Consider the following 20,982-nt stretch of genomic DNA (forward strand, 5'->3'; position numbering starts at 1 on the left):
GTCCCTTGAAATGATTTATTAACATATTTAAAATATTAATTAAATGAGAAAGTTAATCTCTCTTAACAGAGAGTTCATGATTACTTTTCCGTAAGGTGAATTATGTTTCCAAACACAGAACCAGATTAATAGTACTGTTACATACACATCAATTGAAAAAAACGCAGCGTTTTTATTTGTAGTTTGATTTTTATCAAATTATGTATAGTATCTACACAATTTTTTTCACTATTGTACTAATATCTCAACTAGTTTATAGTAAATTATAACCTCTTTGCCATATATCTAGATATAATATTAAGCTATTAATATTTAATTTCATTTACATATCAAATTCGTAAAATTCATTGATTTATCCATAATGTACAGAACATTGTAACAAAGACAATTTTTAACAATGTCATCCAGCTGTCTTAGCGCTTGGCGCTCTCATCTTCAAATTCAATCAAATTTACGACATCAACATGGCGGATAAATGGGAAAGTAAGTTTGTTTACGTTTTTATTATAATAAATTATAAACTTCACAGCCAGCAATACGACTCAAATGATATCATAAGTGTAAAATTTTAAACTTGTACCTGTTTGTATGAGCCGTCAAATCTCGCATAGTTTCGAATGCAAAGTTCCTTTCATTATTCAAAATTTGAAAAAATTCAAATTTGTGCACGAATTGTCACAGAATTTTTATTCCCTTGCACTTGCAAAATTTCACCTGTTATTGCAACTTTGTTCGTTAGTTTATCTTAAGCAAATATTATTACCTTTTCACTGTAACTCATATTGACATATATTTTTCGTAGATGGTCAAAATGTTGAAAGTCACTCGTCCAGATTACAGTATAAAATTAAGGACGAACCAATGGACACCGATTTACCGGAGGAAGATGATAATCCACTGGCCTTTGGCCCCGCAGCACTCGGCCTACACAGAGTGGGTACTAAATTACCGCCAAAACCTGCGCCTAGCGAACCTGTACAGAAATTGAACGCTAGAGGTATGCCTGCGCGGATACGGAAGAAAAATAGATTTATTTTCGTTGACGATTTTGTAAACACGTCACCTCCACGTCATTCGCCTAGAAGAACTCCAAAAATATTATTGAAAACTCCTAATAAGCAGCCCAGTGCAAAAAAACAAAAGAGTCCAACAAAGACACCCAGAGGTAGTGACAAATTAGAAGAAAAATCTCTTACTGGTGGATGCCAGTCACCTGACCGGAAAAGTGGACAAAGAATAGGCATGAGACTGAGAAACTTACTTAAGCTCCCAAAGGCACATAAATGGGTTTGCTTCGAATATTTTTATAGTAATATTGACAAAGCTCTCTTTGATGGCGAAAATGATTTTATGATTTGCTTGAAGGAATCGTTTCCACAATTAACCAATCACAAATTAACACAAGTCCAGTGGACTAAGATAAGGAGAATGATGGGCAAGCCCCGTCGGTGTTCACAGGCATTTTTTGCCGAAGAAAGAAAGGAGCTTGAAAGAAAAAGAAAACTAATCAGATATATTCAGCAACGTAAAACGGCTGACATATGTATTAAAGATTTGCCAAACGAGATACCAATGCAGTTGGTAGTGGGAACTAAAGTAACTGCGAGATTGCGCAAGCCGCAAGACGGTTTATTTACTGGTGTAATTGATGCTGTAGATACTTCCAATAATACATATAGGATAACATTTGAAAGACCAAAATTGGGTACACATTCTGTTCCAGACTATGAAGTGTTATCTAATGAACCACCAGATACCATATGCCTGTCTAGTATATCACAAAAGTTTAGGCCCAGATATGTCATGCATGATGCATTTGATTTGTATCAACCTTTATTACCTAACAGCAGTAAAAGTCAAGGTGACCCCATGATTGGGTGTAACGATATATCAAAGCATATGGATACAAATGTAGGTAGCTTCCCTTTCCCACTCTTGGAGCTCATAGTTAAGTTAACTAAAATATTGCATGTAAAACGGAACAAAATTAATAGATTGAAGGAATTTAATTGTGAAGCTGTTAAAAGGAAATCATCAGGACAGAAGCCACCTGAGGACTTTGAGAGAAAATATGCTGCCATTGTGATTGATCTTGAGAGAATGAATATGGATCTTCAAGAGTATATTAATGAAATTCAAATATACTGCCAACAAATTGCACCAGGCCCTAGTTTAGCTGCTATGCTGGCTCCCTCACATTTAAGAGAAAAATGTCATGAAGAAGCATCCTTGTTGGTTGAAAGGAATAATAATGGCTTAGTGAGGGATTCTAATGTTATTGATTTAATAACAGATTTAACAGCCCTAATGTTGCAAGTAAAAAGTTTATCAGACTCCGATCAGAATGCCTATGAGCTTAGTGTTTTGCAAGGTACCATGGACCAGATAAAAATGAAACTAGATCCGCCATACCAGAGGTTGTTCCAAAATAATGTGGAACTTCACATGAGAAGGATACAGATGGGGCTAGGCCAGATGACATCAACCACTTTTCTTGCAGGTGCATAGACAGGCAACTTTGTACATAAAATGTGTTTTTAATTATCAAATTATTTCTTGTTATTGCTTGATTAATAAATAAGCAAATATATAATATCTTTATATGAAGGTATTGTAAATTTTATTCAAATTCAAAGAATTTTGTAAAAAATTGTTTGATTTAGCCAATATTACGTGATGTATTGTTATATCAGACATTAATATAAGAAAAGCCTATGTATGGTTTAAAATAATAATAGAATTTGACTTTGGCAATAAATTTTTATAATAGTGCTATTTTAGTGCCATCATTATAACATTTCTTATTATAACATTGGTGTAATAAAAATATACATACTCTTTGTAATAAATAAATAATAATCTCTAAATTTATCGTTATTTTGGTATAAAGTAAATTACTCCATATTTTTTCCCTGTTGTTCTTTTCGTATCGTTTTTTCTTATTTAAATGAAATATTCTATAGTGGAATGGAATAACAAGGATGATAATAATTGAACATTTGATTTTTAAATATACCCTTCTGTTGTACTCTTGTACTGCAATAAACTTAACTTTTTGATTTCTGTTAATTTAAATTTAGAACTACCGTAGCGCGACAAAAACGTTTTAGCTAAAATTGTACCCAAAACAAAAAAGACGTGTCGAATAACATGACAGTATTGGCATGTCAATATCTCAATGTTAGGCCTCACTTGCCCATGACATGTTGGCGACGCTATTTAGATCGCTCAACTTGTGATATCGCATTTTGGACTTGATATCGTATTTTGTATAAACTTTAACGAGGATTTGAACCAGGTCATCGACCTTTGGGTTACTTGACATAGCAGTATCGCTTTTGTGATCAACTATTTATTGTATAGTCCGCGTAAAACTGCTAGTCCGCTCTGAATATAGAAATTAATCGCGTCGCCATAGAAAATTGTATGACTACACCTGCTCGCAACAACTTCAGTGCGGACTAGCAGTTTGGCGCGGACTATAATCTTAATTTAAAACACATCAAGCCATCAACACCGACCTAGCACGACAAAAACAAATGTTTTGAGCGACTAAATTTTTTTTATATATGTTTAGTCCGCTACGAATATTAATATTTTTAAATGTTTTTAAATGTTTTGATTTTTCATATAGAAATTGCAGTTTATAATAGAAAATATAACATTACTCTTACACAAAGAGTGTATAACCTCCCTTACATCAAGTGAAGCATCGCCATAATGTGTTTCTTAGTGTTGCCATTCATCTATAGAACTAAAAAGTTGGTAGTATAGTGCCCCACGGAAGTTTTGGTTTCGGTTAAAACGTAGTGACCAAAGAGAATGTCTTTGGTCTCGGTATAGGCCAAAAACTGATCGAACCTTTCGGCACCACGTCCGAAATATACGTTGGTTCATATTCTCGTATTGCGTTCGGATGTATTCGGGCGCTGGACTTACACAGGCATTTTTTGTCTACTTGACCTTCAGTGTTGGCTGAAAAACTTCGGAAAAGTTTCGCTTGGGCACTATTATTTACAATAAATTGCATAAATACTTTTTAAGATTTTTTATTCAAATAACAAAATGAGCTTGTATTCCATATAATGATAAATTATTACTGCCGCCCTATTTAACCTGTAAAGCCTAAACATGTATACCTAAACAGCCTGCGTTGAATGATGCTTAGACAATATTATCGGGAAAAAACTTCTTACACTGTTGAATTGTATTTACTGTATTACTTCTAACACTTAGTTAACAAACCTTTTACAAGCACAAAGTACAAATGAGCACAGTTAATGAGTAATGACATACATGTTATCATTTTTTAATATGTGGTGTCATTCCTGGTTGAATGTAGAAATATTATTTAAATTAGTATTAATTATTAGTAAGTAGTAAGACTTGTAAATTGATACCCAAAAAGTAAGAATGACAATTATTAAATGTTTGACACTTCTATACTTAACATTAACATATATTTTTTGAGCTTTCGATAAAGATGAATTATTTATTATATTTAAGAAAAATTTATTATGTAGCCTATATAAAAAAGAATGTTCCCCTACTAGGAAAAAATAACACCACAAAAGATATCTAAGCTAAGTAAATGAAAGTCAAATATTAATATTTAAAAAGTGTGTAATCATCATCTACATTTAATGGGCATTTATAAATTAATCTTACATACACATTTTTTGGGAATGCGGCAATGCATTATAACTAAAAACACATTATATTATGCATCCAAATACAACTTCCAACAATCTTGATTTGAATTATTTAAAAATTGCAATGCATTTATAAAAAAAAATATATATCTACATAATGATGTAAAATCCTTATTATTTAAGCCTTATGCTTGTTTAATGTGCTTAATAAATTATCAGCTTCTTCTGCAGTTTTCACTCTAATCAGGATAGGAGTTGGTGGTGGTTTTGCATCTGGAGTGGGAATGCAGACAAGCATTACATTATTTTTACCCATGCGCTGAGTAGGAATGGATGAGCTCAATACTAAATTAAGCAAAACAGTTCCCAGGTTAGTGTTAGCACGAACTAACAATTGATGTTTGCTGCTCTCATCAATTTTCTTAATGTACAATGTTCCAACTCCCTTATCCACAAAGTTGCCATCCTTTTTAATGAATATTTTGCACTTTATATCAAAGATACTATTGTCTTCAACCACTGGGGTATATTCAACTTTGGGAGGTTCATCATCTTCCTCCTTAGTTTCTGATTTTGTCTCTGTTTTTGGTGGAGATGTTGGATTGAAATTAAATCCACCCTTATTAATTCCAAATGAAAATGGAGCACTAGCAGTGGTTGTTGTATTCACAGAGAAAAGGCTAGAAGCAGTACTTGCTGTTGAGGGATTTATTCCAAAAGAAAATCCAGTATTGGCAGTAGTTGAAGTTGGAGTGTTTATACCAAAACTAAATGATGATGATTTTGCTCCAATACCACTTGTATTGTTTTGAGGAGTCTCTATTTTTGTGGAACTTGAGCCCAAGTTACCAAAAATGGATGAGCTTACATTATTGGTAGCTGGTGGAATTTTCGTTTCTGATGGCGTTTTTATTTCTGGTGGTGGTTTTGTTTCCACTTTCTTATCATCATTTTTATTATCTACTTGTCCACCCTTATACTCCGTTTGTATTTCTCTTAAATATTTTTCATAGTCTTGAAATATTGGTGAAAGAATGCACAATGGGGTCTCCTCAACATGTTTTTTGATCCAATCAGATACTGATTCGTTTAATCCCTTTAATTTAGAGAAGTAGGTTAGTCTCCTCTCATTTGTTTCATCTGCCTTTGAAGTAGGTTCAGTGGTATTAGAATCTGCTTTAGTGGTTGTTGCACTGTTTGTTGATGTAGTGGATGTACTAGACACTGGTTGCGTGGGAAACAATGTTGAATTACTGGTTGTGGATGAGAACAATGACTTGTTTGCACTGGTATTAGATGGCACTCCAAAAATGGTGGAGGACACTTGAGATGTAGATACATCTGGACTTGTTTTTGTTGCTGAACCTGTTAAACCACCGGATGTATTCTGAACTTTGAAGGGACTGTCATTAACTGTTGAATCAGCTTTTGATGCAGTAAATACTGATTGCATCGGTGATGTATTAGTGAGTGAGCCACCAAATAAAGAAGATCCTTCCGGTGACTTTCCCAAAGTTGATTTTGTAGTAAACCCTGTTCCTGACATACCAAATAATCCTGTGTTTGGAGTACTGGTTAGTGATTTGTTGGTAAAGATGCTGGATGACACAGTAGTTTCCATTTTGGGTGTTGTGGGCTGTGTATTGTTGGACTTATTACCATTTGTCAAATTTGCAAGAAAGTCAAATGATGATTTTTGTACCTTGTTGAATCCACCAAATCCACTGAAAACGCTCTTTTTTGTCTGAAATTGAAATAAAAATAACATCATATAAATGTCTTATACATATAAATACATATTAGATTTAGTATTTTCTTTTATATGTAACAGATACTCATGGTATACAGTTTAAATTTGTTTTTGCTCATATTTTGATCTGGTTACATGGAAGATGTTCTCAGTGAAACTCAACCATAGATTATGAGTACCCATTACATATTAAAATTTCCAATATTTAAAAAAATCAGAGATTTAGTATTGTTTACTAATAAAATTATGAAAACAATCAACCACATTATCATTGTACATTGCTGGTGTGTACCAAGAGTGCATTACTGCAATCTATTTCTTTGGAAGGGTTTTGATGCTTGCTAACTTCTATATGCAGTAAACATCATAGTCCCTAAGTTTAGCAATGAGCTGTGATCATATAGGACCCTAGTTCTTCATCTAGTTGGATGTCTATATCTGTATGTCTATAAATAATTGCAATAGTAACTACTTATCACCAGGTAGACTGCATGGTTATTTGGTACTTAAATCTTATTAAAAAAATATTTATAATTTGCTCCTTATACAGGGAAATTAATTTGCAGAACATTTTCATTGATGAACATTAGTATATCTCAAATAAAAATAAATGAAAGAATTATCATATCATATAGATTATTGAACATAAAATAATAGAAATGGAAAAATCGTAAATTAATAAAAATAGACACATGTGTAGATGGTCCAGTGTCAAACCCATGAAGTCTGAATTCCATTTGTTTTCAACCCATTATTGTGTCACTGCTGGCATAGGTCTGACGTGAGAGAAGGATTTAGGCCATTATCCACTGTTCTGGCCAAATGCAGTGAGAGGTAGACTTCACAAAACCTTGAGAACTCTTGGCCTTTTAGAACTTTGTGCCTAAGATTTCAATCTCCGGCCATCCCAAATAAATGTGAGGCATGAAAGGCCGCATTTCTAATCACTAGGCTATCACTGCATTTGCATTGCATTCTGTCAAACGTCGAACCTTGGATTAATCGGCATTAGTCAAAAATATACATACCTCATCACCAGGCGCTTGCGATCTTCGTTTAGCTGTCCTTATAACACGTTTTTCTAGAACATCTTTCGACGCCAATTTAAATGTACCCATTTCTTCATGGTCCGAGGATTGTTCTTGATCCCAATTGTCATGATTGAGTTCCGTGGTCGCTTGCCGTTTCGTAGACATTATTCACTTCGATGTTTTAAATTGTTTTGAAAATATACTGTATTCAATGTGCCTTTACATTAACAGACCATTTTGTCGACGGACAATGTTGTAGTTAGCTAATCGTAAGATATATAAAATCCTTTCATTTCATATGGTGTTTATTGTGATACATCCATAAGTGTTCATTAACTTCCAAACACCACGTTATGAATTATGAACGTTCACTGTGGCTTGTTGCTTAGCTTTGCGATTGATTGCATAGTGCGCACCGGTCTAACCTTGTCTCGCCAAGTCGCCTTTTCTAATATATTTAAGATGCCCAACAACACCAATAAATTTATCAATAATTATTATTGTAATACGAATTTACGAAATGCAAAAATCGCGAAGAGCGATCGCGAACGAAATTTATGAAATCAAATCAATCAATGAAAGAATATGAATTATGAAATGCCACAATGGTTGGATGTCAAAAAGGGCAACGATAAGTTTACCGTTTATCTGTTGTAATGTCTGAATGCAAAAAAGATAATATTTATTATAAAGCCTACAATAATAAATGTATAAAAATAAATTATTTTAAAAATATATGAAGCCTATTTAACATAAGCAATTTGCATTACATTTAAAAGTGTTTAGATATTAGTGAACAATCCGCCCTATCACTCGCCGAATATTGATGAGTATGTAAACAGCGCGCACAAATACAGACCAATAATTCTATATTACGGCGTAACTAAGCTCCTTGCTCTGCTTGTGACACTTGTGACATTGCCTTAACAGCCATCAGCCCTACGTCAGTAGGATAATATATCTATGCATCAGCCACAATATTCTACTAAAAATGTTGCGAAACTTATTCATTACTTTGACTCTACTAATAAACTGTCAAAAATGAATCGTGATCAAAAATATAGTTAGAAGTCCGAATTCGATAAAGAAATTTAAATTAAACTTTTAACATTATAATAAACTAACCGAAAGGTACAAAGTATATTGTATAATAAAGGTTGCGATTAAAAACGTAGTGTGGTCCTTTGCTAATATCTTCGATAGTTTTCTTTATTGTACATGTATTAAAATTAAATAATTCTATGTCATTTATAATATTTTTTTTTACCAGGAAAACAAAATAGGTATAATACTACAAGCATAAATGTTGGGTTTATTCGAGATATCGAATAAGTAAGACAGAAAAGAATCGAATGCGAGCGTGTGGAACTACCATAACACACAAATAAATGAATTAAATTATAAACATTTTTTATGTATTTATTTAGTTATTTACTTAATATTAAACAGGTACAAAGACAAACGTTGATAAAATTAGTTATTTAGGTCTTTATACAATTTATTATACTTTTTACTATTGTTCCTAACGAGAACTATCAATGAATATTCATAAACAATTTTGCTACTTCAAAAGTAGCGTGAAAGAATTATTAGACGGAAGCAAGGAGAGTTCGGAGTACTTCGGAGTTTCAGAGTTCGGACGTTGAGAGTTGTAATAATCATACTTACTTCATAAACAATTTTTGTAAAGTGTCTGTGTTAAAGCGAATGGGCTACTTTGCGTAAATAAATTAATCTTTTACTTTGTGATAGTTGTGTATTTTTAATTGTGTTTATATTATGGAAGTGTCTAATGAAATAAAGGAAGATATTCGGAAAACTCAAACGGACTTGAAAAATGCTATACGAGTTCATCAGGTGATTAATTTTGAATTTACAAGTCATAAGATTATATTAATTTGTTTCGGTATAAAGTTTTAAATCTTTAAATAGATATAAAGTACATTTGTTTGCAATTCCAGGTTTGGGTTGCGCGTCTTCATGACGACGAGAACGTAAGACAGATTTTTTGCACACTTCGTAATTCTTTATCCTTAGTTCTAAATTTATATTCAAGTTCATATTATATTTCAGAATATGCATCTCAAGACTAAAGTTAAAGAGGCTGAAAAAGAAATAATTGCAATTGGACAAGCCCAAGTAAGATAATATTTTATTATTATTTTTAGTGACACATTTTATTCAAACATAGCTTACTAGAAGTTGAATAGGTTTTTTTTAAATATAATTTTATCTTAAGCAGAAATATTATAAATAAATAAACATTTTATTTAACAATGTTCCTTAAGAAAATTAACATTACAATAATACTGAAGAAGTAGATAAATATTGCTTATACATTTTATCTTGAATGTATGCTAAAAATACAATACATTGTTTATTGTTTTACTGTATTTTATTGTTCTTATTCTATCATTTTAATTATTTTAAACATTTTATTTAATCAGGTTGTGTAATTTTGCAATATTTATATTTATTATTAAAAATAAAAAAAATACCTTTGTTGTATTGTACCAATGAGGTAATGTTTAATATTATATTCATGTTATGTAATTTGCATGTTATGTATTTTATGTATTGTGTATTTTATGTATTTTATGTATTTGCATGTTATGTATTTATTTTGTAGTATTTGTGAACAAATTATTCCCATTTTTAATTTCTTGCAGAGGCTGGTTGTGGATAGACTACGCCGAGAACTTGAGTTATACCAACAGAGGTTGAAAGCTAGGAATAAACAAATCAGTATAGAGAATGATAACCATTATGTGGCTCAGCAGTTAAGGGACCATCAGATACAATTTCGGAGTAGAAATCGCTCTACATCCCTCTTGAAACCATCCGTCCTTAATGAAATATTAATAAAAAATGAAAATCATACTGAAGACCCTAATAATATATCAGATTCTGAGAATGAATTGAAAGGCAATGATAAAGAGAACTCAACAAGTGAAAATGATGAAAAGGATAAATATGATAGAAATTTTTCTCAACTGCCAAATACAGTACATGATAGTAGGAGTAATTTTGCAAATGCCCTTAATAAGGTTAAGGAGGCATTCATGTAAGTAATCATAATCCTATTATATATTTTTTAAATTAAAATCTTTAACATATTTGATATCTGTCCACCTAGACTTAACAAGATTTGGTGCATTTCTGTGAAGTAATTTTCATATCATGTCATATTCTATAATATTATTACCCAGTTCACATCTATTGTAATACAAACAAAATCAAATCAGTTTCATGGAAGAATAACTGTATTTATATTTTTTTGAGCATAGATTTTTAAAATAAGCCCAGTTTTAGGCTAATAGACCATGAAGCTGACTTTAATATTATTCATTAGCATATTATTATTAATTGTCAATGTATTATCTCAATAATTCTAATGCTTTAATGCATAAAAACTTAACAATAAATATTTTAACTAGAAAGTATTACACTGGAAAACATTAAATGGTTATTTTACAACAAGGATTCATTGAATCAAATTGAATATCGAGTCTGTTAAAGAACTTATTGCTGGCTAACACAAATAAAAATTATTTTGATTTGCAGTGGTACCAAGATCCCTGATGACAATGACTGGCAAGATAACAGATCGGACTCTGACTCCTCACCAGGCATGGCTTCGTCTCCAACACCCTCGCCGCCACCACTACCAGAACCAGGGGAGCCTGTTTCTAAGGAACTTTTCATGAGGTAATTACAAACATTATTTATTATTTTTAGGTTTAAATGTTGCTGTTTAAATTCATATTAAAAACTGAATGTTGTTTGATCGTTTTACACATAAATACAAAAATTGCCTTAGTCTTATTACTATGCACATATATTCCACAGTTTTAAAGATTAAGCTTCACATATAAGAGAGTATTTGACAAGAGTGTTTTTCAGAAATGCTTGTAATTTTAATTTTAAACATAACTTATATTGAGGTCAATACTTTTTCATTTTCATTAATGTATTTATTTATATTATTTGTGATGTTATTAAGTAATCATTAGCTGTTGTTTGTGCATAACCAATTAGAAAAAAAAGTAGCTAAAATTAGTTTTTTTATCTCATATTTCCTTGATTTTTTTTCCAGACTGATTGGGTTGGTCACTCCTTTACAAAAAGAGATATTAGAAAAGAAGCTGAATGAACGTCGAAAAAGAGCAACAACAAACACTGACAGAAATCAATTTGATTATGGCAATTATGAAATGATGCCAGTAAGTAATAGTTTTGTTCCTTTAAATTCCATGAAGAGTTTTTTTGGGAAATAAACTGGTGGATAACATGGCTATAATATTCATTAAAAAGGTGGTAGAAGCATTTGTGATTTGATTCCAGAGTTATCGTTATCACACTTATTTTTGCCTTATAACAAATGTTAAGAACTGTTGTGTTCTGGTTGGAATGGTGTGGCAAGGGAGACATATTTACATTATTCACGTCTGTGACCCTTAGGTAGTCCACCAATCTTTAATAGGATTTGAAGTTAATTATAGATTTCCATTGGCAGTAGCTACTTACCATCAAGTGGACTGCATGCTAGTTAGCTACTGTAATAAAAAGTACTTTTATGGGTGTATATAAAATGAATATGCTTCTATTCATTGTCTCCTTTTATTTTAATTATTTTATTTATTTACATAAACATCTTAACATCTCTTGTTTATCAGAGATTCATTTGTTTAAAATTTATTTATAATGTTTATTTTCTTTACAGAAAAGGAAAAAATACAATCAATTTCCATATCTTCAAAGTCATAGTGACCCACCTCAGACTCGTTCAGCTAAACTGAGGAAACAGCAGGTAATTGAGACATAATTTAAAAATATATCTTGTATGAAATTATTGTTTGCCCTTAAAAATTGGATTGTGCATGAATGAATTAATAAAATTGTATGTATACTGAAGTCTGTTAAGCATGGTTGCTTGTAAGATTTGACATTCAACATGGGTTGTAATTTGCAACATATTGTTAATTTAAAATATTCTTATTAAATTGTTAAATTTTCTTATTTCTATGTGTTAATAAGTTTTAAACACTGTAAAAAAATTTTTTTTTAGAATCAGAATAAATCATCGCGTGAAGGCTCACCTTCTGGGTCGTCATCAGAAAATAAAGGTAAAATAGAACACTATTAATCTAGACATTTTTGTTATTTATGTTTTAGATACAATTATACTTTAACCAACTTCTAAAATATAATCCTCACTATAACTTGTAATGTAATTCAAATAATACAGGTGTTTTGGTTTTTACTTTAAATTATGTCTGTATTGTTTTAACAATAATTTTCTTCCTTTTTATTCAATAATATTTCAATAGTTTAACATGTAATCATTTTAAAATATACCCTATGTCTTATTATCTTATTCTATTTCGTATTATCTACTTTAAGGAAATATTCAATTTTAAAGGTAGGTATATTAAATATACATTAATATAAAAATATGTATTTACATTCACTAACAAAATTACAAAACGATTTGATTGTATTAGATTACATAAAGTTGTGTGAATTTCAGGCTGGGGTCACAGCAAACCAGCATGGGTCGCGTCACTACCGGCCGGACTTTCTGTTGAACCTGTGTACTCGCCTACTAAAAAAGTTTGCCATGGTTGTGGGAGAAATGGTAAGTTTCATTTTAATTAACTATTATAAATGATGGATATTTAAAAAAAATCGAATACCGCGAATGCTTATTAGGGCAGTTATTTTTTTTTGGTATTTCACATTGGATTTGATTTGAGTAAAAATGACTAATTGGTTTAATAATGTAGTTGAAGTAATATCCTTCATGGTTTGATCGATTCTGGATGTGTCACAACTCACTTCCAAAGCTATTTCTGTGTTATGTTAGGTGCTGTTTTAGTTTAAAGGGTTTGAATACGGGAAAAATATTTATATGAGATGTTATATTTATAGCAGTTCTTGCATATTGATGGAAGTATATGAAGGTCGATTGGCTTGTTTATGAGGTAAGATAATTATCATAGTTCTCAGAAGTGGCAACGGATTTGTCATGCTTCAAGTAAAGCTCCCTTTTTTATAGTTAGTTTGCCATCACCGTCACACCTAGGCGTTCCAGCTTAAACGTCAGGGTTAGCGGCGTATTAGTGACCGACCTCAGGTAGGAATATCTGCTGCTGCTCATCTCTGCTGCTCCTATATTATATACTAGCTGACCCGGCAAACTTTGCATCACTTCAAAATCTATTTATCAAATATATTTCATATAAAATATAGCCTATGTTCCTCGTGGATAATGTAGCTTTCGAACGGTGAAAGAATTTTTAAAATAGTCCAGTAGTTTTTGAGCCTATTCATTACAACCAAACAGACAAACAAAGTTTTCCTCTTTATAATATTAGTGTAGATAGAAAAAAAAATAATGTAACGCTCGTATGGCGGTCGCGAAGAAGTATAACATCAACAACAATGTCCGCAGACGTGCCGTCGCTGCTGGTGTGGTGCGGCGCGTGCGCGGTGTGGCAGCACACGGGCTGCGGCGCGGCGGGGCGCTGCGCCGCGTGCCGCGCGCCGCTGGCCGAGCCCGCGCCGCCCGCGCCCGCCGAGCCCGCGCTGCCGCACCACCGCCTGTTCACCGGTACGTGAGGTTACGTGCACAGTAGGTAGTAGAGCTTCGGTATCCCCTTAGGTATCCTACGGACTGTCATAGGGCGACACTAAAAGGGGGGTTTGCAAGCGTCACGCTCACTTAAGCGAAATCCGGCGGGGCAACGAGCTAAGAGGACATAGGTTGCGTTAATTTGGAGAACCCGGAGTCCTTTACGTAGCGGCGAGGACAGCCGGGGGGGTTTTAATGCGGTAAAAATCCCACATTACCCGTGTCCCTCGGACGGTATATTGTACATAAAGCCAGCTTAGGATCTAGAAAAAGTATGGCAGTGGGTCCTAGCCAGTTCAACTATATTAGTGACACCACCCGCATGTATATTACCCGCACATGCTCTAGCCGATGATGTGACACTGGGCGGGCTGACTGCGCCGACTCTCGCTGCACTACCGCCTGTTCAGTGGCATATGGCGAAAGAACTAAATGGTAAAGATACGTTGATTTATGCGCATGCTCTTAAGGGCATGCATATCTTTAAAGATAGGAAGAAAGAAAAAGAAGATCATCTCATTCTGTTGTCATAGTGATGCTGATCTGAATTGTAGTACTAATATAGGGTAATAGCTTGGCAGTTAGAAACTGGGCATCTCAATCTGAGGGGCGAATACCAGGCAGACATTAGATTTTTCTCTATGGCCTAAAATGCTATGGCCTAATCCCCTCTCAATTTGAGAGAATCCACGCTTAGCAATGGAATGGTAATAGATAAATATGTATAGCATTTCAAATTAAATCTCGGATTTAATAATAATAATTATGACGCCCTTAGCTTCATCAGATTTTTCACAATTATGTTCAATATATTTATGTTCTATAACAAAAGCGCAATTCTCTTTACTCCGGTTTAAAGAGGCGACACCACAGATTATTTATTAAGTAAAATTAAACCTCCGAAAAAACTTACGATTCATATTTAAATTATTTTCAGACAAACTAGCCGAGCGTAAGCGTTTACAAGAGAAGAACATAGAACTATGTGTGGAATTGCGTAAATTGGAAGCGAGAGCTGCAACCCTTAAAGAAAACCTGGACGAACACAACGCCGAGAAGCGGCAACTCCTCGCGGACCAGATCAAGACCCAGCGGAACCTTCAGAAGCTGTTGGACTTCATCAGCCATTTTAAGGAGACCTCCATTAGCATTCGGTCCACGTCAGTCAGCGAGTCTGGTAGCGAAGTCAGTAAGAGTAATGAGGAATGACGTAAGTTTTAATTAATGTGACATACAGGGTGAATTTTTCAAATAGGCCTTCAGGGCCAAATCCGAAACTATAAGTATTAGCGAAAAATGCTGAAAGGAGTTACGAGGCCGATTTTGATAATTATGCATCATTAGTTTTTTAAAATATCTTTTTCTCTAGCCGGGAATCGAACGAGTTCATTTTGAAAAAAAAAATTAGATCGTCTTGTTTATTCCACTATCTGATAGTGTCGCTTATAAGGATAAAATTCTGGGAAGTAATGATAAATGTCAAACTAAAGGAGAAGCCTCAATTTTAAAAAAATACATATACAGGGTGAATTTTTAAAACGGGCCTTCAGGGCCAAATCCGAAACTATAAGGATTAGCGAAAAATGCTGAAAGGAGTTACGAGGCCGATTTTGATAAAAACTAAAACTGCATCATTAGTTTTTTAAAATATCTTTTTCCCTAGCCGGGAATCGAACGAGTTCATTTTTAAAAAAAATACACCCTCTATATTATTCCACCATCTGATAGTGTCGCTTATAAGGATCAAATTCTGGGAAGTAATGTTATGTGACAAATTAAAGGAAAAGGAAAATTTTTAAGAAAATACATATTTTTCCATACACTGCTATACTAATCGTTAAGGATTATACATAACAAATGATTTATGTGTAATTCTTTAGAAACATACGTAAGTCATACCATTGAAGAATTTGTTGGTTAATCAACTAATTATTCGATGTTATAACCGTGACATACGGCTTAGTATGAGAAAGTAATAGTTTGGCAAGTAAATTACCGCCGTTTCTAGGATTTATTTTTTAATAAAAATAGATAAGTCATTAAGTAGTAAATTGTTATTGTTTGTTGTTTATAACTACGTTTCAACAGTAAATATAATTTTCTATATCTCTTTGTTTAGTTATCATTCGGGTTTGACTCGAAAAAGACATTCTCGCAAATTGTCAATTTTACATCTGTATTAAACGAAACTCCGCCCATAGAAAGTTAAATCTATTATAATGGTCCTAAAAGTAACCTTAACTAAGTCGGACATAAAAATATAAATTCTTGAAGAACAAAACGTCCATTTCGAATGATTTGAAACATTGAGCCAAAAAATTGTTAATACGCGAAATGTTTAAATTGATGAATGGCGGGAACTTAACTGCCAAATTAATATAAAAAAATATGTATTTTCTTAAAATTGAGGCTTTTCCTTTAGTTTGTCATTTATCATTACTTCCCAGATTTTGATCCTTATAAGCAACACTATCAGATAGTGGAATAATATAGAGGGTGTATTTTTTTTCAAAATGAACTCGTTCGATTCCCGGCTAGGGAATAAGTTATTTTAAAAAAGTAATGATGCAGTTTTAGTTTTTATCAAAATCGGCCTCGTAACTCCTTTCAGCATTTTTCGCTAATCCTTATAGTTTCGGATTTGGCCCTGAAGGCCCGTTTTAAAAATTCACCCTGTATATTCATATTCATTAGGTAGTTAAGTTCCCGCCATTCATTAATTTAAACATTTCGCGTATTAACTTTCTCTTATTATTTTAAATCGTTCGAAAGCGGACGATTTTGAACACAAAGTATGTGTTTTAAAATCACGTCTGTTGTATAATTCGAATTTGCACAACAAGTAAACCGAGTAAATTAGATGTAAATAACGTCTAGTCCTTTTAAGTAATGAAAAATGTACAAAATAATAGTATCATGTAGGGTTTTAAACTTTAATAAAAAAAAATGACATATTTAGGGTGACTTATTAAGTTTCTCAAAAACTGTTGTTTTTTTTATATATAATGTAGGAGTAGCAGACAAGCATGCAGTCCACCTGATGGTAAGTGACTACTGCCACCTATGCACATCTGTAATCAACCCCAGATAGGATTAGATATTATAGGTAGATTAGGCCGACCTCAGGTAGGTACCTGAGGTCGGCCACAGATGCGCCGCTACCCCTGAGGACTAAGCTGGAACGCCTCGGAAAAGTCTGTCTCCCTTACCACACCCTTCAAAACGGAACACAGTAGCGCCTAACACTGCTGTTATGAGGCAGAAATAGGTGTGGCGGTGGTGCCGCCGGAGTCGAACCACAAAGGGTTCTACCACCTTGTTGTGTTGTACAACCACCTGTTGTTGCATCTTCTTTGAAAATAGGGTTTCGTCGTTTTTTTTCAGTATTTTTAGTATACATCAAATACTGAAAATCATCTCATGATGCCCACAACCAAAAAAAACCTTTAAAGTTTTTATTTTCTTAAAAAGATTTATTCTTTGTCTTAAAATTGCAAAATGAAAAATATATTTTGTTTCAGGTCAAATGAAGAATGAAGAACACTTCTTCATTCATCGGAGATTCCTTTAAGTCGAAAGTTGTATTTCTTTTTACTAGTTTAGACCCTCATGGAATAATATAAGTTTGTTTCTGTTATGTCTAGTTGCAACCTTTCTATGTTATACTACTGGGCCCAGATTTCTCCCACTACTATAGTTTCGATTATTTGAAAGTTAATCGATTATCGTTTCTTCCGAATGCTTTGAAACTGCAAGCTCTAACCGTCACGTGGTCGTAATTTCCCTACTAAAAAGTTAGTTTAAGACATTAGACATTAATGACATTGGGATGGCATGTGTCAAAATGGACCTATTAAATTGTGACGGCTATAGTGTGGGAAACTTAGGGCATATTCCACGAGCCTGCTCCAATGTAAATGAGTGGAAATTATATGAAAATTGATTGCTTTTACAATATTGCACCTTTACATTCACAATGATGTATGCATTGAATTTAGGTAGAAATAGTATACGTCGACCAGAGAGGTACCACCTCCACGCCAATTTCTGGCCTGAAGTTCTTTCGTTTCAATGGAAGGGTATAGTTTTGACTGTATGAGGTTAGTTCTCTAGGCTATCCATGGACGGTAGTGATCACTTACCACGGTCTGGACTACATGCTCGTTTGCTATTTCCATCTTATAAAAATACATGATGAAATGTTAGACCGGCTTGTATACAAAAATAATGTAGTTTCAATTTCGATTTGAAAAGCGATTGGAGCGTGTATGGTATTTGTGCTTTGATCATTGTAATTTTAAAGGTGCGATATTTTATTAATATACAGGGTGGATTTTTCAAATAGGCCTTCAGGGCCAAATCTGAAACTGTAAGGATAAGCGAAAAATGCCGAAAGGTGTTACGAGACATTTTTTCGCTAATCCTTATAATTTCGGATTTAGCCCGTTTGAAAAATTCACCCTGTATATAGCGTTATTTTAATAGTATATCATATCATTTATTACTTTTGTAAGTTGCATACGAAGCTAAATGTGGATTCGTTGCTTTGGAACAAATTAAATGATTAATTGCTTTAATTTAAGCAATATTTTCATAGTTTTTAGGACTGTTTTTCAAATTGCCATATGTTGCATTCTTGTAATGCTTGTAATGTAATGTCATGTAATGCTTAATAATACATTATTATGATTTCCCAATCAATTATGTGACAATATAAGTACATGGGTCAAATTGATTTAATATAGTACCTGTTAAACAATGAATCAAATTAAAGAAAAGTTATGATTAAGTTTTTGTTTGAAATCTTAAATTATATAATATCTACAATCAATTTACCAAAAAAGATGGTTAGATGTGCGTCCAATATATTTTTTAAGATATATTTTGATTACACGAGGAGCTTGATAAGAAAATAGAGTTGGGAGTCAGAGAATATGGAGTTAAATGACTGCGGCCATAGGGTATACTACATACGATACATTTCATCGTGATGAGTCGCGAGGACGTGTCGTGAGACGATATCGTGTCATGAAATCTAAGACGTTGTATTGTGCTTCGTAAAAATCTCGAAAGCACAGCTTGTCGTAAAAATTGCTTCAATAATGCATTGATGCTTTATTATTCCTTAAAATTATTTCATTATTTATGATCGAAAGAACTTATGGATGTATCCAATATTTTTTTGTGTTTCTGTCCCTTCAAATATCTTAACAATATTAGCAAGAGATTCGGAGATGCAGACCATACTCAAAGTTCTTCTCTTGTTCACATCGTGTCGTGAATTTTACAATGCACGTTGTAGGTTTCCACGACACGACGTCGCAACTTGTCACGATGCGAAGTCGTATCGTATCTCGCCCTTATATATAGTAGTTATCATATTATATTTAAACAAAATATCATGTATTATAGTTGGATACTTTGATTTTTTAAATTAACGAATGTGTATATTTGTCAAGTTGTAATTCGGCAATAAGAAGAAATGGTCGTATATTAATAATGTCTAAGTTAAGAAAAATAACTTTTAAGTTCTTGTAAGTTTACTTCGTTAAAATTTTAGTTTTTATAAACGTCAATCAGTTGATTATCATTTTTTTGATTCTTGATTTTGATCCTTTTGGTTAATTTGAAGCAAACAGTAAATATAAATTAAAAATCAATATTCTTGATAATAATATTTATTTTTATCGTATTCAAATCTCAACTTCAGTTGATCAAAAACATTTAATTTTTATGTACTGTCATATTGTATGTACGTACATATATTGTTATATACATACACAGTAGTAGTCAATATGATTTGCTCAATCATTACTGATATTATAAATACGAACATGTTCGTGATGAATAGGTATATGTCCTGCAAATAAATTTAGTTTATCCCTAATTGTTATAGATTCTGAAAAACGTGCATTATTTTATAATTTAATGCCTAATATAGATATTCGCGAACAATCCGCCAAGTAACTCTTCGAACAATGGCGAGTATGTAAATGCTGTGGACGATGACAGGCGCAGATAAACAGACAAACAAACAAGCGTCGCGGCGAGTACTATAATACTCCTACTCGCCCCTATTCGTCTGCAGTTTATAATCGGCGAGTATCTAAAATTTTTATACATTGGGTTGATTTTGCCTGATTACATTTGAAGTATTGTATTATTACCTTTGTTTTTAGTTAAGAGAATAAATTTACTTTTTACTAGTAAATATAACAATATTTACTAAGGTTGATTTTACACAAGATCGAATGATTAGCCAAAAGAAGTGTTCAGTATTTATTCCTGATAAAAAATAGGTATGAAATTGTCTAGATATAAAAATGTTTTGTTTTGTTATCTTTAAACGTTAAATGAATTTGTATTTTGTGTATACTGTGATATGATTGGGTTTCCCTTGGTCTGAGAAGTAATTGTTTTGTACAAATACCAAGGGTGTAAATAAATATGAATCAGTTCTTTATTGGCTCTTATTTTTCCTTTGTAGCATAGTAAAATAAATACTATTTTATAACTGCTTTTCTATTCTATTTTATTATTTATCTTAAAAGTATCGAAAATCAGACGAATGTTCTTGAACTAGAGAACGTTTTGTCTGTCTACATATATTCAACTGATAACGTAAAAACAAAACAAAGAAGACAAAACATATACCTTGTTATGTTATACCATGTTTATATAAACGTATATAGTATACCTTGGGATATTTTTTTTTGTTTACGAGGGGGAAACCTTCAAAAGGTACCCTATGCCGTGGGAGCGGCACGGAGTTATGTGGGATTCTTACCGCACTAAAACCCCCCCCGGTGGCCGTCCTCGGCGCTGCGTAGAGGACTCCGGGATCTCCAAAGGAACGCAACCGGAGTCCTCTTAGCGCGTTGCCCCATCGGGCTCTGCCCAGGTGAGCTTGATGCT

The 20,982-nt window shown here is 33.0% G+C and overlaps 3 protein-coding genes across 3 annotated transcripts; 2 read left to right on the forward strand and 1 right to left on the reverse strand.

Annotated features, from left to right (window-relative positions):
- Window positions 1–345: 345 nt before the first annotated feature.
- Aly (aly protein) lies at window positions 346–2,867 on the forward strand. Its single transcript, XM_073085903.1, has 2 exons — window positions 346–483; window positions 803–2,867. The coding sequence occupies exons 1-2, from the start codon at window positions 465–467 to the stop codon at window positions 2,506–2,508; spliced, it is 1,725 nt and encodes a 574-aa protein (XP_072942004.1). The 5' UTR covers window positions 346–464; the 3' UTR covers window positions 2,509–2,867.
- A 1,738-nt stretch (window positions 2,868–4,605) lies between these two features.
- Window positions 4,606–8,056, reverse strand: Nup50 (nuclear pore complex protein Nup50). The gene is made up of 2 exons (XM_073085902.1): window positions 7,431–8,056; window positions 4,606–6,396 (listed from the first exon to the last, which is right to left on the reverse strand). The coding sequence occupies exons 1-2, from the start codon at window positions 7,596–7,598 to the stop codon at window positions 4,831–4,833; spliced, it is 1,734 nt and encodes a 577-aa protein (XP_072942003.1). The 5' UTR covers window positions 7,599–8,056; the 3' UTR covers window positions 4,606–4,830.
- An 840-nt stretch (window positions 8,057–8,896) lies between these two features.
- Window positions 8,897–20,528, forward strand: LOC140751539 (uncharacterized). Its single transcript, XM_073085439.1, has 12 exons — window positions 8,897–9,290; window positions 9,395–9,427; window positions 9,507–9,572; window positions 10,103–10,497; window positions 10,998–11,141; window positions 11,530–11,656; window positions 12,157–12,243; window positions 12,502–12,559; window positions 12,964–13,071; window positions 13,888–14,046; window positions 15,005–15,277; window positions 17,589–20,528. Exons 1-11 carry the CDS (start codon window positions 9,213–9,215, stop codon window positions 15,274–15,276), a joined length of 1,527 nt encoding a protein of 508 aa, XP_072941540.1. The 5' UTR covers window positions 8,897–9,212; the 3' UTR covers window position 15,277; window positions 17,589–20,528.
- The last annotated feature ends 454 nt before the right edge of the window (window positions 20,529–20,982 follow it).

Source organism: Epargyreus clarus, unplaced genomic scaffold, assembly GCF_041222505.1.
Source record: "Epargyreus clarus isolate Ecla_fem2 unplaced genomic scaffold, WU_Ecla_fem_2.2 ptg000023l, whole genome shotgun sequence".
Taxonomy (NCBI): Eukaryota; Metazoa; Arthropoda; class Insecta; order Lepidoptera; family Hesperiidae; genus Epargyreus; species Epargyreus clarus.